General features: G+C 36.0%; 2 protein-coding genes across 2 annotated transcripts; both read left to right on the forward strand.

Annotated features, from left to right (window-relative positions):
• Window positions 1-5561: 5561 nt before the first annotated feature.
• Window positions 5562-6506, forward strand: LOC136151234 (olfactory receptor 2M3-like). The gene has a single exon (XM_065912180.1). The coding sequence runs from the start codon at window positions 5562-5564 to the stop codon at window positions 6504-6506; it is 945 nt and encodes a 314-aa protein (XP_065768252.1).
• A 12166-nt stretch (window positions 6507-18672) lies between these two features.
• LOC136151649 (olfactory receptor 2M2-like) lies at window positions 18673-19599 on the forward strand. The gene has a single exon (XM_065912945.1). It carries the CDS (start codon window positions 18673-18675, stop codon window positions 19597-19599), a length of 927 nt encoding a protein of 308 aa, XP_065769017.1.
• The last annotated feature ends 2677 nt before the right edge of the window (window positions 19600-22276 follow it).

Genomic DNA, 22276 nt, shown 5'->3' on the forward strand with positions numbered 1-22276 from the left:
TTAGTAGTTTAATCTAAAAGTGCCAACTGACCAAAAAAATATGAGGGACTAAAAAAGTTTATTGAACAAGTTTTGCCATGGAATAGAGAACAGTGGAATTCCAAGGACCAAGATGGCATTGTTAACTTTGCGAAAGGTAGAAACTGCACAATAGAATCAACTGGGGAGATTCAGAAAATAACAATGCCTGGCTTCTTCCAAAGAGATTCTAATTTAATGAGTTTAGAAAAGTCTGGTCTAGATAACATTTTCGAATCTCTTCAAAAGATTCTAATAAAGATCTAAATTTGAGAACCACTTGGATAGAGGCATGAGAAATTGTTAAGATTTTAAAAGCCGGACATTAGATAGGTGAATATTTCAAGCAATCTACATTAATGATGATGAAAGGAACAGATCACCCCCTACTACCTGGTATAAAAAGAAACAAAGCTTATCTTGGAAACAGGAAAAATTACTTTGAGAACCTCAGAAAAATTGCAAATAACATCATCAATGTAATTAAAGGCAAGGGACTGAGTCCCTGTGGACAAAGAAATTTAACTTGGAAAAAAAAACCCTAGGATTTAAGCCTTTTTATTTACTCAGTCGGTGTTCTTGTATTTTCCTGGGAAACACCAGAAGGTAAGGTTGGAAAACAGTTTAAATCACAAAATTTCTAGTACTTCCTGGGTTTCAATGAAGCAGAAATGGATGAAAATCTATACTGTGTTAGATACTTCCAAAGCAATAGGTATATTTCCATCTTATCTTAATTCATCCCATATTAAAACTTGAGTAATATTAGTTTTGACTATGTCTTGGGTTCTTTTTAAAGGGTGTTAGGTGAACATAGGCGTTGTTATAATTTGACTGTTCTATCATGTATACTAGGTTAAAATTCATTCAGAGAATCTTTTCATGAAGCTGTTTCACTAATGAAGCACTTTTTTTCCCTCTAAGAAGCACATATTCAATTCTGTATAAAGCACAATTCTGTTTGATTAAAATAGTACTTTTTAAATGTAAGACAATACATTTTGGAGGCCTATACTCCAGTTTAGAGAATAAATCATTATAAAAAATGATAGTATAAAATTAAAGATGGAAATTAATATATATTTTAGGAGCTGAATTGCCTCAAAATTTATATGTTGAACTCTCTGTACTTCACAATGTGACCTTGAAGATATGGTCCTTACAGAGGTAACCAAGTTAACAGGAGTTCACTAGCCTGAGTATTAATTCAAATAACTTGTGTCCTTACAAAAAGAGGAAACTTGGATACAGACACAGTGAGATTGCCATGTGAAGATGAAGGACACATCAGAGTTATTTTCTATAAGTCAGGGAATACCAAAGATTGCCAGCAACCAGCAGAAGTTGGGTGAGAAGCGTTGAACTGATCCTTCCTTGCAACTTTCAGAAGAACTGAAGGAGTTTTGCTGACTCCTTGGTCTGACAATTCTAGCTTTCAGAATTGTGAGACAGTAAGTTTTGATTGTTTAGTCCTCCTAGTTTTTGGCACCTTGCTATGGTAGTCTAACAGACTAACACCAAGATATTAAATACCCAAAGTATAACAATGGTAATGATTAAGATATTTGAATGATTAAGATATTATATTTTCTGAGTGCGTGTATTTTAATTAAGCATTATGTTGTGTTATCTTTTATTATCTTTGCAACAATCCTGAGAAATGACATTAGTTACTATAGAATTTTGTTTAAAAAAAATAGAAGGTTGCTGATAATATCACTATTGGCAGTAGAGCAAAGATTCTGTCTGATCTCAGAGTCCCAGTTCAGCTCTTTGCTCTAAGAGCAGTAAAAGAGACCATACGACTGAGTTCAGTGAATGGGGAGCAGATTATCTATTAAAATGAAGTAGACTTAATGAGGATGATGTGGTTGTTCTAGAGTTAGAATCAAGGAGTAAATTGAAAAAGCTGGAAATGGCTTGGAGAACAAAGCTTATTTTTCTAGAGAGAAGTAACCTAAGCAAAGATCTCACATTAGAAATGTCTGGGGATAAGAGAGTAGAATTCTTGGGATTGTGTTAAAAAACGAGAGGAAACCTATTTTGCAGTATCCTGAATCCCAAAATAAATAGGTATCACTGGATTTTCTCACAGTTTGGAACCTATGGAAGTCTCTGATAAGAAGTGTGCCAGAAAGGTACTAGAATAATCAGGGATTTTGTATCCACAGGGTGGAAAATAAAGGATTTACTTCATTAGAAATTTAATGATACTGGGAGAGTCAGAGGAAATTTTCAGACATAGAAGTTTGTCTTCCAACATTTACTAGCTTTTCTGTATATGGAATACCATACAAAGGTCATTGTTGAAGCAGGAAGATAGACTACAGCAGTGGATCTCAAACATTAGCCAGCATCCAGATCACCTGGAGGCTTATTGAGACATGTTTCTGATTCAGTAGGTCTGGAGTGGTACCTGGGAATGTGAATTTCCCACAAGTTCCCAGGTGATAGTGATGCTAGTACTTGGTGAGGGGATCACACCTTGAGATTCACTGCGTTAAATGAGTACTTTCTAACCATCTTTACATTATGCTTATGTGCCATGAAAATCCACCTATCTTGTGGCAGGCTTATTGGTGTGTTCCACTGGAGGATGGTGTAGCTGGGTTGTAACTAAGGGAAAATACAAGTTAGTCTGGCATCCACAGAGGAATTGACCTGTTCATACTTGGTATGCCCTGATTGTGTCTAAATTTTTATCTGTGCTCTCCATGTGGCCTCGCCTCTGTTCTTCCTCACAAGTGTCGATTTTTGCTCAGAGGTAGCACAGAGGTTAAAGCGTACGCCTGCAATGCGGGAGACCTAGGTTTGATCTCTGGATTGGGAAGATCCCCTGGAGAAGGAAATGACAACCCACTCCAGTACTCTTGCCTGGAAAATCCCATGGACTTAGGAGCCTGGTGGGCTACAGTCCACTGGGTCACAAAGAGTCGGACACGACTGAGCGACTTCACTTTCACTTTCACTTAAACTAATCCAGTCATCTTCCTCAGCAGAGGAAGATACTTTCTGTTCCTCCTCTCTGTTACTTCCTTTTACATATATACGTGTTTAATTTATTTTTGAAAGCATCTTCCTCTTATAAGTAGGAATATAGGTAATTCAGTCTAATTCTGTATTCTAATGAAGTAATTATGCATAGCCATGTAGTGTTTAATGATAGTGTTGTTGATGATCATTGACACATGGGCCCTTAATTCAGAATTACATAGCAGAAAGCATTTTGTGAGCGTGTGGATAAGAATTTTCTTTTGTGAGAAAGAAAGCAAAATAATTTACAAAAGATTGAGCTAAGACAACTTAAAATTTTGAGTGTATTAGATTTTATGTACTAATATATGTTACTATTCGTATAATTGAAGACAGCCTACGATATTCTTGAAAATTATTGAACCACAATTTCTTTGGCCACTAATATTACTGCAAGATTAGTTTTGCAGGTGTGACCATGCAGAGATGTTTTAATCAGTTATTTCTTAAAGCTCCCTAGCAAATTTTAAAGGTTAGTTTTTGATCACAAGTTCTTACATTTGTAAGTCCATCTTAATGGTTAACTCTCCACTTACAATGTCTGCATCTAATTTTCTCATTTGCAGGCTCCACTTATGTAACCAGCTTTCACAATTCAGTTACCCCTTCAGCACAGAGGTCTATAGAAAATCAGTCCTCTCTCTACAAAAAGAGAGTAATAGTGCTCCTAAGATTTGCATAGGCTTAAAATTACAAAAGTTGTACTGGTGTTATAATATTTAAATTGATAGACAATCAGTACAATCTTTTGAAAATATATTCTAATAAATGGTATCAGCAGAGACAATGTTTCTATGGAAATGATGGTGAAGTAACACAATGAGAGGTATTAGATGCTCATATTTCTTATGAATACAATAAAAAGAGAAATAGAATTTTAATATTTTACAACTTAAGGAGATAATACAAGAAAAGCAGTCTCTGAATGAAAGAATTTTGCACAGGCCTTTCACCAATGAAGGGTTGAGAACAAAGGAAGGCCAGTTCTGGTTGGGTTTGAAATATCTAAAACATTGAGTGCCTTAAGAGAAAAAGGATACACAATGTTGAATAAAGAACTGCTAGGTCCCTGTGTTGGACTTAAGCTTCAGTTAAATCCTCTTCTGGGTAAGGATGAAAATACATAAAAGAGATATGAGAATGAGGAGGTTTAAAAATGTGTTACCTCTTTGCCTGAAAAATTGGCTTCAGCAGCATTTGGGAGTAAAAGCATGAAACCTGTCCAATTTTTAAACACAGTTGGGTTGAGGCAGCAGTGGGCAGCGTGAGAGAAGACCTTTCCTTTAAAGACAAAATAATTATGTCATGAGGCTGGCGTGGAACCTCTTCCTTGATGTTTCAACAACATAAAAAGCTGTCGCTGTTTACTTTGCTTTTGTCTAATCTTCTGTAAAACAATTCCTCTTTTCCCTAAACACAACAAACTGGTCTCGGCTCACTCTGACACTGATAGACATATAAGACATTTGTTTGTTTCTTTTGCCCCATTAGATACTGATTTAAGAATTTGGCAGACTCACAGGTTATATAATTTCTGAACCTTCTTATATACCTTCTTAAATTTTCTTCATTTTGGTGAATGTGAAAACTTGTCTTAAGATACTACCTGTCTCAAACTGAGACATAAATGCTTGTTTTACCTCTACCTTCCACCCATCTTGCTTTCTTCATAAATGATGATTTTGACTTTTCATTTCCTCATCTGCAACTAAGTTGCCTATTCATAATGCATAGATTCCTTGAAATTATTTACCAATTATTCTGCACTGGAGGGTCATCTTTTGTATAATTGTATAACCAGTAGTCTTATTGGTGCTCTAAGTTTGGTGTACAAATAAAATTACATAAATGCAAATGTAACATCTCTAATAACAGGCTATTAGTTGTAGTTATCTTACTTTACTATATAAGCAATGGCATTAAAAATGCTCTCTTCCTGGTACTTCCCTGGAGGTCAGTAGTTGAGAATCCACATTCTCATTGCAGGAGACATGGGTTCTATCCCTGATGCGGGAAGATTCCACATACCACAGGGCAACAAAGACCATGAGCCCCAACTACTGAGCCCATGCACTGCAACTACTAAAGCCTGTGCACCCTAGAACCCCTGCTCTGAGACAGGAGAAACCACTGCAATGAGAAGGCCATTCACTGCAGCGAAGTGCACCTCTGGCTCGCCACAATTAGAGCAAGCCTTGATGCAGCAACAAAGACCCAGGGCGGTCATAAATCATTAATAATTGTTTTTAATTATTTTTAAAAAGTTATTTATACTATGTAAAGGAAAAATAAGAAGATATAGAAATAACCTGTCAGAGCAGGATGGTGGAGGTTGAGTGTGGTTAACTCCACCTGACTGCAGAAGTCTCTGCTCAGTCTTTCCCAGTCCTGACAAATCATGTATGTTGGTTTCCCAGAGTGCTTCACACAGAGTAGACAGTATATGAATAATTGTTCAGATATTTAATGTTTATAACTTCTTGTGGTTCTAGATACAGAAAATATTCATCATGGAATGGGACAATCAGACATTCAACTCTGACTTCATCTTGATGGGAATTTTTAGGTACACGCCCACTCACATCTTTCTCTTCTCTCTGGTCCTGGGCATCTTCACAATGGCGCTCTTGGCAAACACTCTCATGGTTCTCCTCATCTACCTGGATAGGCGGCTCCACACCCCCATGTACTTCCTCCTCAGCCAGCTCTCCCTCATGGACCTCATGCTCATCTGCACCACTGTACCCAAGATGGCCCACAGCTACCTGTCTGGCAGGAAGTCCATTTCTGTAGCAGGATGTGAAGCCCAAATATTCCTCTATGTGTCTCTCCTTGGTGCAGAGTGCTTCCTGTTGGCTGTCATGGCCTATGACCGCTATGCTGCCATTTGCTACCCTCTTCAGTATTTCAATCTCATGAACTGGAAACTCTGTGGACTCATGGCTGCCTCTTCATGGTTCCTTGGTGCCTTTGATGGCATTGTTGAGTTAGCTGCTACTTTGTCTTTCTCCTATTGTGGATCCCGAGAAATAGCTCAGTTCTTCTGTGATGTCCCAGCACTCCTACATCTCTCATGCACGGATACTTCCACATTCGAAACACTTATTTTCATCTGTTGTGTAGTAATGCTCCTCCTCCCTTTGTCACTCATCATCATCTCCTACACACGTGTAATTATCACCATCATTCGCATGAGTTCTGGGGAGGGTCGGCACAAGGCTTTCACCACCTGTACTTCACATCTTATTGTTGTGGGGATGTATTATGGAGCAGCTATGTTCATATATATGAGACCCAATTCTAATCGTTCCCCAACCCAGGATAAAATGGTATCGACCTTCTACACTATTTTCACTCCCATGCTGAATCCCCTTATATACAGCCTTCGGAACAAAGATGTGGCCAAAGCATTCAGTAAGGTACTAGGGAAGAGGAAGAGGAAATCTAGAGAATAAATTGGATAATGGCTGCAGGGATTTTTTTCTTTCATAACTCCTGTCTCTCTCTTTCTGGCAAGTTCATTCATTTAAAAATAACAAGATTTAGCAGCAAATGCATAAATGTGTAATTTTTCTAAAATAGTCATCACAGTTGATAAACTCTGGGTACACATTTAGTTTACTGATATATTTTGCATTCATTGAATATTCATTTTTGTTTTAAATATACTCAATGAAATTCTTGAGAAGTGAATAATTAAGTTTATAATTATTTGTATTTTTATAATTTATAATAATTTTTATAATTTATAATAATATAAAATATATTATTTTATATTTATAATAATTTATAAGTGAATAACAGTTCTATTAATAGGAGTATATCTATAAACAGATGAAATAAATCTGAAATAAATTATTTAGAACTAAATAATAAATGAAACTGTTTTAAGTGCTTTCCTTTATTTTCACAAACCAGATTCTTATTGAAATTCTTATTCAATGATTTATGTACTGAGTTAAATACCACACTTGTCTGTTTCATTTTGTCATTAGTTCTTTCATATAAGTACCGAGTGCTAACCGATTGCACCACTGGAGCTTCTGTCATTAGTTTTTTCAAAATATAGCCTAACTAGAGAGTCACAGATATTTGCTCATTTACCAAAAATCTTATTCTATAATAAATATTACTTATTTTGGCCAAAAAGTCATGGATATTTGCTCATTTACCAAAAATATTATTCTATAATAAATACTACTTATTTTAGCCAAAAAGACTTTTTTCTTTTGTTTGACTTCTCTAATACACTGAGCAATTTGTATATCTGAAGATTTCTTATAGCAGAACCACTTATTTCCAGAGTTTTGACAGATGATGCAGTATCATCAACCTATATTTTATAGGGTTTTTCCTTTTTTTTTTTTTTTTTTTGGTATCTTAAAAATCCACTATAGTATAATGAAATCCCAGGGCTGTGAGTCTTACCCAGAAGTTATGATCTATATCATATTTATGTACTGAAACATGATGGGAATATTGTTATTCCTCATATCAGAACATTACCCTTTGAATGCATGTAGAAATGTTTCCATGAATTTAGTAGTTATTGCAGTAAAGGTGTAATAATATTATTGTCACAGAAGCTGCCTACTTTTTTCTTTGTTTTCCTGATGAACATGATGTTAACTGAATGAAAATGTTGACTGGTCTCTCTGATAGCCTTGGTGGAAACCCCATCTCCCACTCTGAGACAGTCTACATGGTCTTCCCAAAGGAATATACACAAATCCAGTAGAAACTCCTCATCTTGGGACAGGTAACAACACTCAAAGTGAAACACTTTTGTGTCCATAGAAGACCAGATTTCTATAACATTGGTTCTACCTAGGAAATTGAATAAACCATATAAAGACTGGGATTTCATTCATGGAACTTGCATATATTTCTTTAATCTACACCTAATAGTTGGAGTTGCTATAAAAAGACATATTTAAAAATAAGACACTGGTATTAATTTACTTTAAAAACAGGGGGGAAAAAAGTCATGGCTTCATTTACATGTGGGTGGAGTTGAGAGTATTATGATTAGATATGTACTCTTATTACAGCCCTTCGTTGACCACCTTAACATATGAAACAGACAAGTAAATGGAAAAGGGGATTGTTGAGTTTTCCAAGAATGTGATGAGTATCGTTGAGAGTGTATCCTTACAGAAATGATGACACCTACATGAAATATTCTTAAATATTTTTTAATTTTGAAAGATATAAATATTTCACAGTTCTTTCCCTAATATTTAAGGAATTGTAGAATTTTTTCCCAAGATACCAAAAAGGACAATGCCAAAATAGAATTCTTGACATGAGATCTTTTCTGATTGAGACTATAAGGTCACATGATCAAAATAAGTCTTTTAAACCTTCTTCTATCTTTCATCTGTTTCTCTTTTTTAATATATAACTTTCTGAGATATCATATATTATTAATGAAAAACATACTATAGTTTTAATTTTTTTTATATTGACTTCATGGCCTTTGCCTGAGAAAAAGTATCATATACAATTAATTACTGCTTATATGTGAAGTGGCTGCTACAACCTGTAAATTTTATTTATGTGAGCACAATGTTATCATACTCTTAATTTCTGAAAACCACAGAAATATTTGGACCTTGTATACATGTAAACAAAGGTTTAAATTAGGTATCAGTGAGATGCTAAAGCAGCTATCTATATTCAAATGGAAGTTGGCCTGGTTGCATATACTAAAGGCACTCAGTACTCTGCAAGAGTTATTGGAATCCATATCTTAAGAAGAATAAATGGAGAAGAGGGTGATGGCACTATTTATTTCATATCTAATTTCACATAATGATAGCTAACATTGTTTGAGTGAAACTCTATCTGGTACATATTATAATGATGAGTGATGAGCTGAGTTGTACAAACTCACTGACCACCCTTCATGATGAGAAAAATGGACCCCAAGAAGGACTTCATTAAGTGCGTTTCTGGTCCACTAATCAGTTTCAGGACTTACTGCTTCATCTCTGTCATCAAAAAGAAACTCTGACTGACATCGCAGATTCTAATCATGCATCATGCTGAATCACCGTGAGAATTTCCCACCAAGCACACTGGAGCAGGCTGTCATGCTCAGTCTCCTCTTTGTGATCCCTCCAGGGGATCTTCCAGACCCAGGGATCCAACCCAGGTCTCCTGCGTCGCAGATTCGAAACGAACATTTATTTGTACCAAAAGGTACGGATACTCTGCTGGGTGCGGGCAGTGGAACCCATAAGGAATACGCTGAGGGCCACCACTGTTCCCCTGAAAACTTATGTGAAGTCAAGCATCTGGATAGTTACAGACCCAGAAAGTAAATATATCCAGGTTTCCAAGAAAAAGGATTAAACATGGGAGGATATTTGCCCCTAGAGTAGCTCAATCCCTACTTACCTGCTTTTCTCTGTTCCACTCCCTGGGCAGGAGTGCTGGTACTAGTGGGTCACTAATAAGGACAAGTGCTGGGCTACGGTGAGACTACAGAGAACCTTAGTGTGAATGAGGAGAGGGCTAAACATCTCCTTTTCAGTAATTTTAGTGAGGGACAATAAATTCTGCCAGTAAACAGTTCTTCCTAGAGAGGATGTTAGGTGAACGGTTTAGACCAAGTGTGCCTCTAAATTTTCAGGGAAAATTTTTGCTTTCTCTCTCCTCCTCTTCTGTCTTATAGGGATTCCTCACCAGGAGAGGTAAGTGTACAGGGCTGAAGTTATCCATGAACATAGCAAAGGGCAGAGAGATCCCTTGGCCAGCTATTATGTTATATGACAGTTTTTTCCTAGCATGCACTTTATTTATTTATTTTTTTTATTTGAGAGTATTTATTTAATTTATTTATTTTTTTCGATTTTTTTTCTATTTATTTTTATTAGTTGGAGGCTAATTACTTTACAATATTGTAGTGGTTCTTGCAATACATTGACATGAATCAGCCATGGATTTACATGTGTTCCCCATCCCGATCCCCCCTCCCACCTCCCTCTCCATCGCATCCCTCTGGGTCTTCCCAGTGCACTTTAATCCAACTCCATGGCAATTAAATTGAGATAATGGAGGGGCTCATATTATGAAAGTCATAATTGTGTATTTATTTCACAGTGGCTTCTGAAAAGATTTCTTCCAGGCTACTCTGATCTGAGGGTGGGTGGTGGTAGGCCCTGTCTGCACTGTTCACCTGTGATCTTGAGGATTGGCATAAATACTGTCATCTCCATTGAGGTTAAACAAATATGCAAGTGTTAGAATTTTCAGAATCCATTAAGATAACTTTAAAGTGACTATTTCTTCACTATGACATAGTGAAGCTGAAAAAGACCTCTATATCCCATCACTAAACAGGTGTAGTTGTCGAGGTCCAGAGATATGAAATGGTTATCATCAAAGTCACAGATTTATGATGATTACATAAACACATCAAAGATAGGTTGAAAATTTAGGAAACTTACCACACCAGTATTCAAAGTTAGAGAGAACGTCAACACAGTCTAACATAATTAAACTTGGTTGTTTCTATAGGGGTCACTCTTATTCTGATCCAATATAATATTGCTTAAAGATTCCTCTTTGAACTTGTAAATTTACCTGTCTATTAAATGAGGTTGTGCAGAGTCATTTCCAGCTATATAGTTCGTAATCAGATTTGTAACATATATGACAAATCTTGTAGGTTTCAAGATGTTTCCATATAATCTAAAATTTATTCTGAGTGTTCTGCTATTCTCTGATATCATTTGGAGTGCAACACCATTTCAGACAGGTGATCACTAGCAACTTCGGCTCTCTGCTTCAAGTTCAAGAGAGAGGTACTATTCTTAGGAAAAGAAATTATTCGGGGACTCACTAAATGAGGTGTCTTGTGGGGGCTGAAAAGTTTTAATGAGCATGCAAAGTTGAAGACCCCAACTAAATAGCTCCCTAATTGGAAAAGTATAAAGCCTTATGTGGTTCCTTGGACCAAAGAGCAAAGTGCCAACTAATGAAAGGTAGAAGCTGTCCTGAGTAGCAAACTCAAAAGGACAGAATTGTTTGGTTACTTTGGTGATATTTGACAGAGAAATAAATCTAAGGGTAATAAATACACTTAAGAAACCAGTTAGCATATAAACATTCCATGCTAATTAATATAATGGTAGAGCAAGTGCTAGGGCTGTTGTGACATAAATGTTGCCTTGTACTGTGTCACTGTGTAAAGTGAAAATCATATCACTACAAATTTACGTACATTTGTAATTGAAAGTGCTTTTTTCCTTATGAATCTAGAATATTTTACATAGAAAATAATAATCATCTTAATCACTAGACCATAAGAGATTATTTATTTCATCAACTGATTTTACATTAGACTTCTTTGAATGCACTGAGTCAGATAAGAATATTTCTCTTTTTAAAAGCCAGTAATAGCAGCACTGTATAATTCTCAGTAACCAACTGAATCATCTAATCAAGCTTCATAACTCTCTAAATAACAAATTAGCAAATATCAATAAAACTGAAATATATTGTTATTCTTGGCATTAATTTATTATTTTTAAAAAGTGCTTTATTATTTTAAAATATTTTAATGAGGCATAGTACAAAAAAAATGATATAAGAAGTATGGACAGATTCCCATACGAGAGTTTATCTTAACCTGATGAATTTATTCCTTTTCCTGTTTTTAATGAAATGAGATTCCAGCTAGAGTTGATGTTCTTTGTGTAACTCCTCACCATCATACCATGCACCTCTTACATTTCCTGCCATAATCACAGACTTGAGTTTTTGATGAAAAAACTATAGTACCAGCAATGGTACTATATTTTGCTGAATGTATATGTCTTCATAAAAATTACATAATGTGATACAACAGATATTATACTCTACACATAATTCTTCAACTTGTATGTTTCACACATTGTTTTCTAAAATTAGCTTACTTTGATATGTCGAGTCTATTCACATGAATTTTTAAATACTTATACAATATCCCACTGAATAAATATACCATCAACGTATTCATGCCTACTTCTATTGATGGATATTTGGGTTGCTATATGTTCTATGTCATTATAAAATAATAATTGCAATGAATTCAAAGACTCTCTGGTGTCCATTCTCGGAAAACTAGAAATAACAGTAGGAGATAGTTTCATGGACAAATGAATCTACTGAGCAGGCATGATTTTATGGATAGTGGGACAGAGGATACTCAGCAGTTAAAGGGTAACTCAGGTCACAGGGGCATTTTTTTGTGTTCCATTGTGCAACATTAAGTCTCTATAAATCCAGTAAAGAGTAAGGAGCTTCTCTTCAAGTATTCTTCCCCTGAAAATGGAGAGAAGCTCCATAGAGCATCTCCATTTAACACAGACCCTGTATGCACCATTGGACCTGGTATCACAAAGCCCAGTGACAGAGCAAATTGCTCAATACTCTGAATCAGCTATGAAGTAGCTTAATCATGTTGGGGGGGGGGGAATAAAATAAGGTAGGTGGAATTTTGGTAAGCCTGCATTTGTCACTTGTACGGAGAGGCTCTCCAACTATCCTTACTCATAGTGTTACTTGGGCTTCTGGGTGTTTACTGGACTGCTCCTTCTATGGGTCCTTCTCAAAGAAATGAGACAACTCCACATTTCCTGGTGATTGGAGGGACTAACACATTTTCCCAAACTGTCCAATTGATGATAAGTCAGGCATTGGAGCTTTTAAAGACTAGTGTCAAGCAGGAAATTTTAGGGAGAGTCATAAATAGAGAGAAATAAGAACTACTGCCAAAAGGAAAAAAGAGATCAATAGTGACAGGTGATGTCTATTTTAAGACAATGTGCAGTCATTCTTGATCATTTGAAATATTCCCTCAAAAAATAATAATGATAAAATGGTACAAAAAGGGAAAATCCTTCATTATTTTGTAAATTATCTCAAGCTCTATGCTGATGGGTTAAGAAATAATTCTACTCCTTTTCTTAGCCATAATAAAGTAAAATATCTCTGGCCGCAAGCCTATGCATTATATGGATGTTGTTTAAAGAAGAATAAGCATGTTTTGGGCTTATTAGCAGTTTAATCTAAAAGTGTCAACTGACCAAAAAAATATGAGGGACTAAAAAAGTTTATTGAACAAGCTTTGCCATGGAATAGAGAACAGTGGAATTCCAAGGACCAAGATGGCATTGTTAACTTTGCGAAAGGTAGAGCCTGCACAATAGAATCAACTGGGGAGATTCAGAAAATAACAATGCCTGGCTTCTTCGAAAGAGATTCTAATTTAATTAGATTCTAATTTAGAAAAGTCTGGTCTAGATAACATTTTCGAATCTCTTCAAAAGATTCTAATAAGTATCTAAATTTGAGAACCACTTGGATAGAGACATGAGAAATTGTTAGGATTTTAAAAGCCGGACATTAGATAGGTGAATATTTCAAGCAATCTACATTAATGATGATGAAAGAAACAGATCACCCCCTACTACCTGGTATAAAAAGAAACAAAGCTTATCTTGGAAACAGGAAAAATTACATTGAGAACCTCAGAAAAATTGCAAATAACATCATCAATGTAATTAAAGGCAAGGGACTGAGTCCCTGTGGACAAAGAAATTTAACTTGGAAAAAAAAAAACCCTAGGATTTAAGCCTTTTTATTTACTCAGTCAGTGTTCTTGTATTTTCCTGGGAAACACCAGAAGGTAAGGTTGGAAAACAGTTTAAATCACAAAATTTCTAGCACTTCCTGGGTTTCAATGAAGCAGAAATGGATGAAAATCTATACTGTGTTAGATACTTCCAAAGCAATAGGTATATTTCCATCTTATCTTAATTCATCCCATATTAAAACTTGAGTAATATTAGTTTTGACTATGTCTTGGGTTCTTTTTAAAGGGTGTTAGGTGAACACAGGCATTGTTATAATTTGACTGTTCTATCATGTATACTAGGTTAAAATTCATTCAGAGAATCGTTTCATGAATCTGTTTCACTAATGAAGCACTTTTTTTCCCTCTAAGAAGCACATATTCAACTCTGTATAAAGCACAATTCTGTTTGATTAAAATAGTACTTTTTAAATGTAAGACAATACATTTTGGAGGCCTATACTCCAGTTTAGAGAATAAATCATTATACAAAATGATAGTATAAAATTAAAGATGGAAATTAATATATATTTTAAGGGCTGAATTGCCTCAAAATTTATATGTTGAACTCTCTGTACTTCACAATGTGACCTTGAAGATATGGTCCTTACAGAGGTAACCAAGTTAACAGGAGTTCACTAGCCTGAGTATTAATTCAAATAACTTGTGTCCTTACAAAAAGAGGAAACTTGGATACAGACACAGTGAGATTGCCATGTGAAGATGAAGGACACATCAGAGTTATTTTCTATAAGTCAGGGAATACCAAAGATAGCCAGCAACCACCAGAAGTTGGGTGAGAAGCGTTGAACTGATCCTTCCTTGCAACTTTCAGAAGAACTGAAGGAGTTTTGCTGACTCCTTGATCTGACAATTCTAGCTTTCAGAATTGTGAGACAGTAAGTTTTGATTGTTTAGTCCTCCTAGTTTTTGGCACCTTGCTATGGTAGTCTAACAGACTAACACCAAGATATTAAATACCCAAAGTATAACAATGGTAATGATTAAGATATTTGAATGATTAAGATATTATACTTTATGAGCGCGTGTATTTTAATTAAGCATTATGTTGTGTTATCTTTTATTATCTTTGCAACAATCCTGAGAAATGACATTAGTTACTATAGAATTTTGTTTAAAAAAAATAGAAGGTTGCTGATAATATCACTATTGGCAGTAGAGCAAACATTCTGTCTGGTCTCAGAGTCCCAGTTCAGCTCTTTGCTCTAAGAGCAGTAAAAGAGACCATACGACTGAGTTCAGTGAATGGGGAGCAGATTATCTATTAAAATGAAGTAGACTTAATGAGGATGATGCGGTTGTTCTAGAGTTAGAATAAAGGAGTAAATTGAAAAAGCTGGAAATGGCTTGGAGAACAAAGCTTATTTTTCTAGAGAGAAGTAACCTAAGCAAAGATCTCACATTAGAAATGTCTGGGGATAAGAGAGTAGAATTCTTGGGATTGTGTTAAAAAACGAGAGGAAACCTATTTTGCAGTATCCTGAATCCCAAAATAAATAGGTATCACTGGATTTTCTCACAGTTTGGAACCTATGGAAGTCTCTGATAAGAAGTGTGCCAGAAAGTTATTAGAATAATCAGGGATATTGTATCCACAGGGTGGAAAATAAAGGATTTACTTTATTAGAAATTTAATGATACTGGGAGAGGCAGAGGAAATTTTCAGACATAGAAGTTTGTCTTCCAACATTTACTAGCTTTTCTGTATATGGAATACCATACAAAGGTCATTGTTGAAGCAGGAAGATAGACTACAGCAGTGGATCTCAAACATTAGCCAGCATCCAGATCACCTGGAGGCTTATTGAGACATATTTCTGATTCAGTAGGTCTGGAGTGGTACCTGGGAATGTGAATTTCCCACAAGTTCCCAGGTGATAGTGATGCTAGTACTTGGTGAGGGGATCACACTGTGAGATTCACTGTGTTAAATGAGTACTTTCTAACCATCTTTACATTATGCTTATGTGCCATGAAAATCCACCTATCTTGTGGCAGGCTTATTGGTGTGTTCCACTGGAGGATGGTGTAGCTGGGTTGTAACTAAGGGAAAATACAAGTTAGTCTGGCATCCACAGAGGAATTGACCTGTTCATACTTGGTATGCCCTGATTGTGTCTAAATTTTTATCTGTGCTCTCCATGTGGCCTCGCCTCTGTTCTTCCTCACAAGTGTCAATTTTTGCTCAGAGGTAGCACAGAGGTTAAAGCGTACGCCTGCAATGCGGGAGACCTAGGTTTGATCTCTGGGTTGGGAAGATCCCCTGGAGAAGGAAATGACAACCCACTCCAGTACTCTTGCCTGGAAAATCCCATGGACTGAGGAGCCTGGTGGGCTACAGTCCACTGGGTCACAAAGAGTCGGACACGACTGAGCGACTTCACTTTCACTTTCACTTAAACTAATCCAGTCATCTTCCTCAGCAGAGGAAGATACTTTCTGTTCCTCCTCTCTGTTACTTCCTTTTACATATACACGTGTTTAATTTATTTTTGAAAGCATCCTCCTCTTATAAGTAGGAATATAGCTAAGTTCAGTCTAATTCTGTACTCTAATGAAGTAATTATGCATAGCCATGTAGTGTTTAATGATAGTGTTGTTGATGATCATTGACACATGGGCCCTTAATTCAGAATTACATAGCAGAAAGCATTTTGTGAGCGTTTGGTAAGAATTTTCTTTTGTGAGAAAGAAAGCAAAATAATTTACAAAAGATTGAGCTAAGACAACTTAAAATTTTGAGTGTATTAGATTTTATGTACTAATATATGTTACTATTCATATAATTGAAGACAGCCTACGATATTCTTGAAAATTATTGAACCACAATTTCTTTGGCCACTAATATTACTGCAAGATTAGTTTTGCAGGTGTGACCATGCAGAGATGTTTTAATCAGTTATTTCTTAAAGCTCCCTAGCAAATTTTAAAGGTTAGTTTTTGATCACAAGTTCTTACATTTGTAAGTCCATCTTAATGGTTAACTCTCCACTTACAATGTCTGCATCTAATTTTCTCATTTGCAGGCTCCACTTATGTAACCAGCTTTCACAATTCAGTTACCCCTTCAGCACAGAGGTCTATAGAAAATCAGTCCTCTCTCTACAAAAAGAGAGTAATAGTGCTCCTAAGATTTGCATAGGCTTAAAATTACAAAAGTTGTACTGGTGTTATAATATTTAAATTGATAGACAATCAGTACAATCTTTTGAAAATATATTCTAATAAATGGTATCAGCAGAGACAATGTTTCTATGGAAATGATGGTGAAGTAACACAATGAGAGGTATTAGATGCTCATATTTCTTATGAATACAATAAAAAGAGAAATAGAATTTTAATATTTTACAACTTAAGGAGATAATACAAGAAAAGCAGTCTCTGAATGAAAGAATTTTGCACAGGCCTTTCACCAATGAAGGGTTGAGAGCAAAGGAAGGCCAGTTCTGGTTGGGTTTGAAATATCTAAAACAGTGAGTGCCTTAAGAGATAAAGGATACACAATGTTGAATAAAGAACTGCTAGGTCCCTGTGTTGGACTTAAGCTTCAGTTAAATCCTCTTCTGGGTAAGGATGAAAATACATAAAAGAGATATGAGAATGAGGAGGTTTAAAAATGTGTTACCTCTTTGCCTGAAAAATTGGCTTCAGCAGCATTTGGGAGTAAAAGCATGAAACCTGTCCAATTTTTAAACACAGTTGGGTTGAGGCAGCAGTGGGCAGCGTGAGAGAAGACCTTTCCTTTAATGACAAAATAATTATGTCATGAGGTTGGCATGGAACCTCTTCCTTGATGTTTCAACAACATAAAAAGCTGTCGCTGTTTACTTTGCTTTTGTCTAATCTTCTGTAAAACAATTCCTCTTTTCCCTAAACACAACAAACTGGTCTCGGCTCACTCTGACACTGATAGACATATAAGACATTTGGTTGTTTCTTTTGCCCCATTAGATACTGATTTAAGAATTTGGCAGACTCACAGGTTATATAATTTCTGAACCTTCTTATATAGCTTCTAAAATTTTCTTCATTTTGGTGAATGTGAAAAGTAGTCTTAAGATACTACCTGTCTCAAACTGAGACATAAATGCTTGTTTTACCTCTACCTTCCACCCATCTTGCTTTCTTCATAAATGATGATTTTGACTTTTCATTTCCTCATCTGCAACTAAGTTGCCTATTCATAATGCAGAGATTCCTTGAAATTATTTACTAATTATTCTGCACTGGAGGGTCATCTTTTGTATAATTGTATAACCAGTAATCCTATTTGTGCTCTAAGTTTGGTGCACAAATAAAATTACATAAATGCAAATGTAACATCTCTACAACTAATAATAGGTTATTAGCTGTAGTTATCTTACTTTACTATATAAGCAATGGCATTAAAAATGCTCTCTTCCTGGGACTTCCCTGGAGGTCAATAGTTGAGAATCCACATTCTCATTGCAGGAGACATGGGTTCTATCCCTGATCCGGGAAGATTCCACATACCACAGGGCAACAAAGACCATGAGCCCCAACTACTGAGCCCATGCACTGCAACTACTAAAGCCTGTGCACCCTAGAACCCCTGCTCTGAGACAGGAGAAACCACTGCAATGAGAAGGCCATTCACTGCAGCGAAGTGCACGTCTGGCTCGCCACAATTAGAGCAAGCCTTGATGCAGCAACAAAGACCCAGGGCGGTCATAAATCATTAATAATTTTTTTAAATTATTTTTAAAAAGTTATTTATACTATGTAAAGGAAAAATAAGAAGATATAGAAATAACCTGTCAGAGCAGGATGGTGGAGGTTGGGTGTGGTTAACTCCACCTGACTGCAAAAGTCTCTGCTCAGTCTTTCCCAGTCTTGACAAATCATGTATGTTGGTTTCCCAGAGTGCTGCACATAGAGTAGACAGTATATAAATAATTGTTCAGATATTTAATGTTTATAACTTCTTGTGGTTCTAGATACAGAAAATATTCATCATGGAATGGGAGAATCAGACATTCAACCCTGACTTCATCTTGATGGGAATTTTTAGGTACACGCCCACTCACATCTTTCTCTTCTCTCTGGTCCTGGGCATCTTCACAATGGCGCTCTTGGCAAACACTCTCATGGTTCTCCTCATCTACATGGACACGCGGCTCCACACCCCCATGTACTTCCTCCTCAGCCAGCTCTCCCTCATGGACCTCATGCTCATCTGCACCACTGTACCCAAGATGGCCCACAGCTACCTGTCTGGCACGAAGTCCATTTCTCTAGCAGGATGTGAAGCCCAGATCTTTTTCTATGTGTCCCTATTTGGTGCAGAGTGCTTCCTGTTGGCTGTCATGGCCTATGACCGCTATGCTGCCATTTGCCACCCTCTTCAGTATTTCACTCTCATGAACTGGAAACTCTGTGGGCTCATGGCTGCCTCTTCATGGTTCCTTGGTGCCTTTGATGGCATTGTTGATGTAGCTGCTACTTTGTCTTTCTCCTATTGTGGATCCCGAGAAATAGCTCAGTTCTTCTGTGATGTCCCAGCACTCCTACATCTCTCATGCACGGATACTTCCACATTCGAAACACTTATTTTCATCTGTTTTGTAGTAATGCTCCTCGTCCCTTTGTCACTCATCATCATCTCCTACACACGTGTAATCATCACCGCCAGTCGCATGAGTTCTGGGGAGGGTCGACACAAGGCTTTCACCACCTGTACTTCACATCTTATTGTTGTGGGGATGTATTATGGAGCAGCTATGTTCATATATATGAGACCCACTTCTAATAGATCCCCAACTCAGGACAAGATAGTGTCAGCCTTCTACACCATCCTCACTCCAACGCTGAATCCCCTTATATACAGTCTCCGGAACAAAGATGTGGCCAAAGCATTCAGTAAGGTACTAGGAAAGAGGTAATCTAGAGAAATAAAATGGATTAGTGGTTTATGGAAATTTTTTTCTGTCTTAACTCTTCTCTCTTTAAATTCATTTATTTAAAAAAGCAATTCAGCAAAAAGTGTATAAACTATTTTCCTAAATTAGGCATCAGACTTGATAGGCTCTGGGTATACATTCAATGAATTGATATATTTTGCTTTCACTGTGTATTCATTTTGGTTTTAAGTGTACTCAATGAAATTCTTGAGAAGTGAGTAATTAAGTTAATAAAGTTTCACTCCCCTTTCTAGAACTAAATAATAAACAAAATTGTCCTAAATGATTTTCCTTATTTTCAAAATCCAAAATCTTATTGAAATGCTTCTATAATGACTTATGCACTGAGTTAGCTACCGCATTTGCCTGTTTCATTTTGTTATTAGCTCTTTCAAAATATAGGCTAACCAGAGAGGCACACATATTTGTTCATTTACCAAAAAAAAAAGGTTGTCCTATAATAAATATTACTTATTTTGACAGAGAAGGCTTTTTTCTTTTGTTTGACTTCCCTGATACACTGAGCATTTGTACATCTGAATAATTCTTACAGTGGAACCACTTATATTCCAGAGTTTTGGCAGATAATACAGTATCATCACTTTGTATATATTATAAGTCTTGTAAGTTTCATGATGCCTGGTTATAATCCAAAATTAATTCTGAGTTCTCTGATGTTCTCTGACATCATCTGGGGTGACCACCATTTCAGACAGGTGATTACAGGTAACTTTGGTCTCTGCTTCAAGCTCAGGAGATAGGTACTATTACTTTAGAAAAAAAAAGTGTTCAGGGACTCATTAAATGTGGTGTCTTGTGGGGACTGAAAAGTTTTAATGAGCGTGGCAAAGTTGAAGATCCAGGCAGTCTAGTTAAGTAACTACCTAATTGGCAAGGTATAAAACTTTACATGGTTTCTTGGGACCAAAGGGCAAAGTGCCAACTAGTGAAAGGTAGAAATTATCATGATTAGCAAGCTCAAAATGAGAAAGTTTTTTGATTACTTTGGTGACTTTTGACAGAGAAATAAGTCTAAGGATAATAAATATGCTTGGAAAACCAGTTAACATGTAAGCATTCCATGCTAATTAATACAATAGCAGGGCATGTACTAGGGCTGTTGTGACACAAATGTTGCCTCATATGAGCCTAATCTAACTGTGTAAATTTGAAATCATATCACTACAAATATATGTGCATTTGGAATTAAAAATATTTTATTCTGATGAATCTAGATTATTTCACATAGGAAATAATCTAATAATCATCTGCACAGTTAGATCATAAGAGATCATTTATTCCATCAACTGATTTTACAATAAATGTCATTGAATATGTTGAGTCAGACTAGGATGTTTCTCTTTTTAAAAACTAATCAGTAGGGACTTCCCTGGTCATCCAGTGGTTAAGAACCTGCCTGTTAACGCAGAGGGCATGGGTTATATCCCTGGTCTGGGAACTAGTATCCCACAACTACTGAGCCTGTGCACAACAATTAAGACCCAGCACAGCAAAATAAATAAATAGTAATGTAAAAAAAAAAAAAAGATGACCTCCAACTAAAAAAAAAAAAAAAAAAAAAGATGAGAAAGCAACTCTATATAATTCTCACGAAACAGCTAATCAAGCTTCAAAGGCACTAAATAACTAAAATAGCAAATAGTAGTATTGAAATATATTGTTACTCATAGCATTAATTTATTATTTTGAAAAGTGTTTTGCATTTTAAAATATTTTAATTATACATGGTAAAAAAAGGAATGATAAAATAAATATGCAGATATCCCACACAGAAGATATTTTATCTTAACCTGATGACTTTATTTCTTTTCTTATTTTTAATGACACTAGATTTCAGCTAGAGTCGATGCCCTGTGTGTAATTCCGCACAATCATACCATTCACTTCTTACCTTCCCTGCCATAATCACAGACTTGAATTTGTGGTTAAATATTTCCAGCAATGATATTATATTTTGCTGAACATATTCATAAAACTTATACAATGTGATTTAGATGATATTTATACTTGATACATTAGTTATTATACTCTACACATAATTCTTCAACTTGCATGTTGAATCAAGTTCACTCATGTGAATTTTTAAACACTTGTAGAATATCCCACTGGATAAATATAATATCAACTTATTTCTGCATGCTCCTATTGATGGATATTTGGGTTGATATACATTCTACATCATTACAAATAACAATTACAATGAATTCAAAGGCTTTCTGGTATCCACTCTCTGAAGATTAGAAATAACAGTGGGAGATATTTCCATGGACAAAGGACTCTACTGACCAGGCATGATTTTATGAATAGTGGTCAGATAATATCCAATAAGCAGAAGCTCAGATCCCATGGCGATTTTTTGTGTTCCATTGTGTAGAATTAAGTCTACAAAGCCTAGTAAAGCATGAGGAGCTTCTCAAATATTCTTTCCATAGAATTGACAGAGGATCTGCAGATCATCAACATAGATCCTTTATGCACCAGTGGATCAGGTATCACAAAGCCCAGTTACAAAGCAACTTGCTCAATATTCTGAATTAGCTACAAAGGAGCTTAATGTACTTGGGGACTGAGATGAAATGAATAGGAAGAATTTTAGTAAGCCTCCACCTACCCCTCATTTGTCACTTATAGGGAGGAA

Source organism: Muntiacus reevesi, chromosome 20 (assembly GCF_963930625.1).
Source record: "Muntiacus reevesi chromosome 20, mMunRee1.1, whole genome shotgun sequence".
Lineage (NCBI taxonomy): Eukaryota > Metazoa > Chordata > Mammalia > Artiodactyla > Cervidae > Muntiacus > Muntiacus reevesi.

Coding starts and splice junctions, on each gene's coding strand:
- LOC136151649 (XM_065912945.1), top strand. CDS start 18,673: ATGGAATGGGAGAATCAGACATTCAACCCTGACTTCATCTTGATGGGA.
- LOC136151234 (XM_065912180.1), top strand. CDS start 5,562: ATGGAATGGGACAATCAGACATTCAACTCTGACTTCATCTTGATGGGA.